The sequence below is a fragment of the Nansenia antarctica genome (genome assembly GCF_963989245.1).
Source record: "Nansenia antarctica genome assembly, chromosome: 18".
NCBI classification, from domain to species: Eukaryota; Metazoa; Chordata; class Actinopteri; order Argentiniformes; family Microstomatidae; genus Nansenia; species Nansenia antarctica.
The window spans coordinates 8,206,153-8,213,652 of NC_137691.1; the positions used below are offsets into that span (position 1 = coordinate 8,206,153).

A 7,500-nucleotide genomic window follows, 5' to 3' on the forward strand; every position below is an offset into this window, starting at 1 on the left:
AAGAAGAAGAAGAAGTCAGGTCAAAGCCCAGGAGATCTGCTCTAAATGTCTCAGCTCACGGCAGGCAGTGAAATAAATAACCTTACACTTTTAGAGTTTGAAATAAACTTCTCGTCTAAATAAAGAGGGTTACGAAGGCAGAAACTAGCCATCAATCGTCACACGGTCCAAAAAGTCAGAGACATTCAGTTTACAGTACAGCACTCCTCTAAAACACCTCAGATAAGGACCCTCATCATCATCATCAACACACTAAACCGACACGCTCCTGACAGATCACGGCCAGCGTTGCCAGATGGGATTATTTTCCAGCCTAACCCCGGTCTAAAAGCCGCCCAGTGTGATCATAAGTAGCCCGATTGGGGCGGGAATATCGCCCAATCTGGCAACACTGATCACGGCTCTCTAACAACCCAACCGCCCTGTGGGTCCAGAACGCTCGGCTCGCTCGGGGGTCCATATCGGCGGTCCACTAGCTCCTCCTCCTCCTCCCCCCCCCCTGTCCCTCTCCGCCTCTCTACCTTGTCCACCGTGGGCGACGCCCCGCCCTGCTCGCGCGTGCGCTGGGGGTTGGACATGACGATCACGCCCTCCGTCAGCCAGTCGTCCGGCGGCGGCTTGCGCCGGCGCTCCGCGCGGCCGATGCCCAGCTTCCCCTGGAGCTCCTCGATGAGGCGGTCCTGGGAGGAGCTCTTGTTGAAGATGAGCGGGCCCAGGCCCAGCTTCCTGCGCAGGGCCACGTCGCGGTACATGGGGTGGACGTTGGTGGTCTCCTTGGTGCGCCGGATCACTGACTTGAGCTACGGGGGGGGGAGGGTGGAGAGGGGGGAGGCAGTGAGGCGGTGAGGGGGTGGAGGCCAGGGGCCTGTCACACCCCTGGGGCATGTCAGAAGAGTCCTTCAGAATCAGAACCAGTCCATCCACAGGCGGCAGGCTTCAGTCCACAGGCCCAGTCACAGCAACAGAACCAGTCCCAGTCCGGTCCATACAGTCATTTAGCAGCATTCCAGTGGACTCCAATCTGTCCAGAACCAGTCCAGAACCAGTCCATGCTGCAGAGTCCTGCCATGCTGGCTGACTGACAACCACACACCCACCCAGTCTGCTCATCATCACACACAGACTGGACACTCCCATGTGCAAAACAAACCAACACATGTTTCGCTCATGCTCTATATGAAAGCTGACACAAAATTAATGAAATCATATGACGTGTGTGTGTGTGTATGTGTGTGTGTAAGGTAAGATTCATTGTTTGCACAACAACAGCGAGTTCCTCCTTGCTGAGGCGGTGTCCTAACAGGACCAGCTGTGAAGAGAGAACCCTCCAGCATACAGACTGCTGCAGAGCCACACACAGAGGCGGGTGTGTGTGTGTGTGTGTGTGTGTGTGTGTGTGTGTATGTTTATCTGTGTGTGTGTGTGTGTGTGTGTGTGTGTTCTGCATCGCTGCCTGGTTGCGTAGGAGACGAGCCCAGCCCTGACTCACGCAGCATGACTCACACAGCTCCGGTATGCAGCACAGTCCAACACACACAGTCCCAGCAGCGAGTACAGGCATGCACACTGTACACACACCCTACGGCACACACACCCTACGGCACACACACACCCTACGGTACAGCCAAGCCTTCAACCCTAACCACAACAGCCGATCCTCTTCACCACCCGAGGGTCGTTCACAACCGCCCGCCGTTCTCCGCAACGCTGACGATACACACTCCATGCATGAATCACACCTCAGGCAGAGGGAAGAGGAACCGTCTGGGTAACAAGATGCCGTGTGTGTGTGTGTGTGCGTGTGTGTGTTCAGGTCTCTACACGGGTCAAGGTGTGTGTGTGTGTGTGTGTGTGTGTGTGTGTGTGTGTGTGTGTGTGTGTGTGTTTATAAGAGCTTCTCCCCCTCTTCAATCATAGGCACCTACTGACCAACAGTCTGGTGATGAATGAGCCACTGTCTAATAAAAGAGCTGTAATGGATAATGAACGTGTCACGTGTGTGTGTGTGTGTGTGTGTGTGTGTGTGTGTGTGAGCGAGTGTGTGCTCCAGATTTGAGTGTATGACACAGGGTGGGGTGACGGGGGAGGATTTGTCCTCTAAGCCTGGCCCTGATAACAGAACCACCATATGACTGACGCCTTAGAGGCATCCAGATCTGGAGCCTGCTTATTCTGGGAGACCAGCCCAGTGGGGGGGTGTTGGGTGGGGTGGCGGGGTGGTGGGTAGGGGGGGTGGGTGGGTGGGAGCCTACTTGTCCGGAGGCCGAGAGCCTCTCCACGGCTGAGGGCTGTAGCAGGGGGAGGTCCAGGGTGGGGTCGGGGGTCCCGGGGCAGGAGGAGGAGGTCAGGGACTCCAGCTCCATCCAGCTGGCCTCCGTCAGGGGGGTGTAGACGCCCTCCCGGGGGGTGTAGGTGCCGTCCCGGGGGGTGCTCTGTCCGGGGTAGATCCCCTCCTCGTCCTCCCAGGCCCTCTCCTCCTCCTCCCTTGGCCCAGCGTAGTCCCCCCGCTCCAGGCTATAGGACGCAGGGCTGTAGGCCTCTCTCTCCTCCCTCTCCCTCTCACTCTGCTTCTCCCTCTCCCTCTCCCTCTCCCTCTCACTCTGCTTCTCCCTCTCCTTCTCCCTCTCACTCTCCCTCTCCTTCTCCTCCCTCTCCTTCTCCCTCTCCCTCTCCCTCTCCCTCTCCCTCTCCCTCTCCTTCTCCTTCTCCTTCTCCCTCTCCCTCTCCCTCTCCCTCTCCCTCTCCCTCTCCCTCTCCCTCTCCCTCTCCCTCTCCCTGGCCCCAGGCTCTGGTGTGGTGAAGCTGAGGGCCAGGAGTTGGTCCAGGGCGTCCTCCAGGAGGGGGTCTCTGCAGGGCAGAGTGATGGTGCTGGGGAGGTCCGGCCGGGCTGTCGGTGTCGGTGCGGCCGGCTGCTTCTCCGGGCCCTTAGCGACCGTCACCGGGTTGGTACTCTTAGCGACCCTGACAGGGCAGGGGCTCTTAGCGGCCGTAGCCGGGCTGGGGCTCTTAGCAACCGTAACCGGGCTGGGAGTCTTGGCAACCGGTCTGGCGGTCTTGGCGACCGTCACCGGGCTCGGGGGCGTGTTCGGGTCAGAGTAGGTCAGAGCCGGGCGGGCGGTGGTGGAGAACACCGTCAGAGACTCCAGGTGAGAGGTCCGGGTGGTGACGGCGCCAGGGTCCGTCTCCCCCCACCCCGGGGGGAGGAGCCGCGTCTGGGACACCTGCAGGCTGTGGGAGGAGCTTATCACCGTGGTGGAGGAGGAGGGGGCGGGGCTGGAGGGGGCGGGGCTGGAGGAGGAGTGGCGGGCGGAGGCGGCCCCCTCGTCTATGTGGAGCTCCAGAGAGACGGGGGTGCGGGAGGGGGAGGAGTCACAGAAGGGGAGGGGGGGCTCCAGGAGGAGGGCGGCGGGGGCCGCAGACGGGGGGGGTTCCTCTGGGGGGGTCTGCTGCCAGGGGGGGGGTCCATACTGACTGAACACTGAGAGCCAGACTGACAGACAGACAGACAGACAGGCAGCAACACCAGAGATGGACAGAACAGAGAAGTACAGCACACACAATGATACAGACGAGAGAGAGAGAGAGAGAGAGAGAGAAAAGAGGGGAGAAGAGGGTTGGAAATGAGGAGAGGGTCGAAAAAAAGGGGAAACTGCCACCGCGGCAGACCACGCATCACCATGACAACCATGAACACTTCCTCAATGCGGTTTTGAGCCCAGTACCATGGAATACCACAGTGATGAAGTTACAGAGAAGAGGATGGTGTTTCAGAGAAGTCGACGGTGACTATGTCTTTTTTTTATTTGATAATTCACACATCAAACAACCGCCACACCGAACAAGCCTCCTTCTCTCAGCCAATCACGTCGGCCGTACACATTTCACAGACAGGAGGAACAAGGAGAGGGTCGGGGCGACTCGTTCTAGGGCTGGGGGGGGCGACAGCTGCCAGATGATTCACTTACTGTATTGTATTATATTGCATTTCATATCATCGTACTCCGCACAGCATTTTTGCACTATTGAAGCCACTGTAAAATCCATCACTTTATTACTTTATCAATGTAAGGTTACTTTTTTACTCACTTACGTTACTTAATTAATATTGTGTTATGATTGTGCTTTGTACCAGAATGCTGCAATGTCAATATTGAGAAACCAAAGCCACAGAATTTTACTCTTGTGTACTTACAGTAGTAACAGTACGTACAGTAAGATGTAACAAAAGCGATTCTGATTCTTACTTAGACAAACGTATTCCTTGTAAGCCGCTTTGGATAAAGGCGTCTGCTAATGTCTAAAATGTCAAATGTAATACGTAAGGCTGCTCATGGGTGACGTTAGAAAGTGTGTGCAGGACTTCAGGAGATCTCTATCTCTCCATCTCTCCACGACGTGGATGTTGTAGTGTGGTGAGACAGTGTGGTCTCTCTCTCCTGAGAGCGTTGGCATGGTGATAGATGATGGGGATGTTAACACCCAGGAGAGAGACGCACCGCTGGGCAGAGTGACAGCTACGCCGCCAGGGGAACCCCCACCAGGAAACACCGGACCTATGTCTCTCTCTCATCCGTCTCTCTCTGTCATCCGTCTCTCTCTCTCTCTCTCTCATCCGTCTCTCTCTCTCTCATCCGTCTCTCTCTCTCTCATCCGTCTCTCTCTCTCTCTATCTCTCTCTCATCCGTCTCTCTCTCTCTCTCTCTCTTCGGTCTATCTCTCTCTCATCCGTCTCTCTCTCATCCGTCTCTCTCTCTCTCTCTCTCTCTCTCTCTCATCCGTCTCTCTCTCTCTCTCATCCCTCTGCATCTCATCTCTCTCTCTCTCTCTCTCTCTCTCTCTCATCCATCTCTATCTCATCCATCTCTCTCTCATCCCTCATCCCTCCCTCCCTCCTTCCTCCCCCTCCCTAACTCACGTTGCTCTGGACCTTGAAGTCGGACAGTGAGGCCATGAGTTCGTCCAGCTCCCTGGTGGCGGAGGAGGCGGAGATCCTGGCCTGCTGCTGGGAGGGCGTTTCCTCCTGCCCGTCAACCAGCTCCTCCGACACCGCCAGGGGGGAGGGGCTACAGAGACAGACAGACGACAACACCCAGTAAAACATCAGGCCCATCAACCAATCACGACAGTTTACTTTATTATTTTTATTACTTGATTTTTAATTTTTGTTCCATTTCCCTTAGAGTAACGTCCAGTTTGGAACTACACAAAAGGTATTATTCAAAATGTATTCATTGGGTTAAACCATCTGTGGTCCTTACGCAGGGGAGGGTACAGAGCTCTCCAGCTCGTCCAGCAGACTCTCCACACTGGGGCGGACGTCCTCCATGCCCCCGGCCCCCCCGGCCATGCCACGCTTGGGCTTCTCCATAGTGGGCGGGCCCACCTTGCCCCCGGCCGACACGCCGTTCTCCTGGTGTGTGACATAGTGGGTGGTGCTACTGGAGGGCAGGGGCGGAGCTGACTCCTCTACAACACAGGAAGAGGAGGCGACAGGTGACCTATCACAGACGACCTTTCACAAGACGACCAATCGCAGCACACGTAACAACATACATCAAGGAAGGGGAGTGGTGTTGGATGGAGTATCCAGCCAGACCGTAGCCAGACAGTCTCTCTCTCCCTCCATCCCTCTCTCTCCCTCCATAGGGAAGGAACGGTAGTTGAACAGAGTATAAGAGCATAAGTCCTTAGCCAGCCAGCCTCCCTCCCTCCCTCCCTCTCTATCTCCCTCCCTCCCTCCATCTCTCCCTCCCTCCCACCCTCCCTCTCTCCCTATCTCCCTCCCTCCATCTCTCCCTCCCACCCACCCACCCACCCTCCCTCCCTCCCTCCCTCCCTATCTCCCTCGCTCCCTCCCCCTCTGTCTCCCTCCCTCTCTGCCTCCCTCCCTCCCTCCCTCCCTCTTACCCTCCGTCTGGTAGGAAGGTGAGTTGTGTTGGACAGAGTTGAGCTCCAGCAGCAGACGGTCCAGCTCTGACAGGTTGCTGCCCAGGGAGGAGCTCATGGCTGCGGCCGAGGCCTCCGCGCTCTTCTGCTTGATGGGGAAACTACAGGGGGATGGAGAGAATGGAGAAGAGCTCGGTAAACGAGTGTATAATAATAATAATAATAATAATAATAATAATAATACATTAGACTTATATAGCGCTTGTCATATTCATGGCTCCTACAGCGCTTTTCTAGACACTCAAAGATGCTTTACAAACTGAAAAGATCGAGTAGTAATAAAAAAAGAAAATAAATAAATAAATAAATGCATGAATGGAGAGAGTAGGAAAGAGCTCGGTAAGCGAGTGTATGAAGGGTAAGAACACGTGTATGAAGCAAGGTTTGGTTCAACAGGTGGTTCCATATTGACTTGACCAGGCTCAGTGACGTACCTGTACACGTGGTCCTCTTCGCTCTGGACGGGCGGGGCCGAGGGGGGGCTGCTGCTGTCCCTGGACCAGGCGCTTCTCTGGGCTGAGCCGTAGGACTGGGGGGGGGGGGGTGGGGGTTAGAGAGCCGTGGTGGGCTGAGCCTCAGTAAAGTATAATGTGTGAGAGTACTCTTGAGAGAAATGTTGACTGTTGAAAAGGTATGTCACTAATATCTGTGTGTGTGTGTCTGTGTCTGTGTGTGTGTGTCTGTGTGTGTGTGTGTGTGTGTGTGTGTGTGTCTGTGTGTGTGTGTGTGTGTGTCAGTGTGTGTGTGTGTGTGTGTCTGTGTGTGTGTCAGTGTGTGTGTGTGTCTGCACCTGTGAGAAGGAGCATTGTGACTCCAAAAGGTAGGCACTGCGTGTATGTGACTAATATCTGTGTGTGTGTGTGTGTGTGTGTGTGTGTGTGTGTGTGTGTGTCTGTGTGTGTGTGTGTGTACCTGTGAGGAGGAGCGTTGTGACTCCAGGGGGTCCAGCGCCGTCCCGTTCAGCGCCTCGGCCGAGGGAGGGGGCGGTACCGGGGGCGGGGCAGACACTTCCTGGTGGGCGTACCCCCCCGTGGGGAAGGAGTAGGGCGTCTCGTCCTGAAGGAACACCGGCCGCTTGGAGATGTGGGAGGTGGTGGACTCCAGGTCCGCTAGCAGGGCATCTAGGGGAGGAGAGGAGAGGGGAGGGGAGAGGAGAAGACAGAAGAGAGAAGAGGAGAGAGACTGAGGTTAAAACCAGGCACAGAGACTACCTGAAGGTCCTAGTAGTGATAACTCTCCATGCAACAGAAGGGCTACTGATCCCAGGGGCCTCCTCCAGCAGGGCCAGAGGTGGCAGCCCAGAGGTTAGACAGGCCCAAAACTATGTTTTAATTTAGAGCAAAAAATACATTTCGTTGTACTCTGTGCAATGACAAAAAGGTTGAATCTAATCTAATCTAGAGAACAGGCAGGGTGATCCCTAGTCACCTAGGAGACGACATAATCCTCATCATCATCATCATCATCATCATAGTCGTCGCCACCACCACCGTCAGCATCATCAGTATTCACAGCCGTAGGGGTTCAGACTCTTCCCAACGTGTCAAAACACAC

The 7,500-nt window shown here is 55.6% G+C and overlaps 1 protein-coding gene across 1 annotated transcript in view; it reads right to left on the reverse strand.

Moving 5' to 3' along the window:
• The window catches only part of LOC308173625 (paxillin-like), a gene marked incomplete at its 3' end in the record, with an annotated part of 39,372 nt that overhangs the window by 10,867 nt on the left and 21,005 nt on the right, over window positions 1-7,500 (reverse strand). Inside the window, exons 2-6 of the mRNA XM_080548658.1 lie at window positions 6,859-7,067; window positions 6,381-6,475; window positions 5,908-6,047; window positions 5,259-5,466; window positions 4,916-5,063 (exon numbers count right to left, since the gene is read on the reverse strand). Coding sequence (XP_080404784.1) covers window positions 4,916-5,063; window positions 5,259-5,466; window positions 5,908-6,047; window positions 6,381-6,475; window positions 6,859-7,067 — 800 coding nt within the window. The remainder of the gene's footprint in view (window positions 1-4,915; window positions 5,064-5,258; window positions 5,467-5,907; window positions 6,048-6,380; window positions 6,476-6,858; window positions 7,068-7,500) is intronic.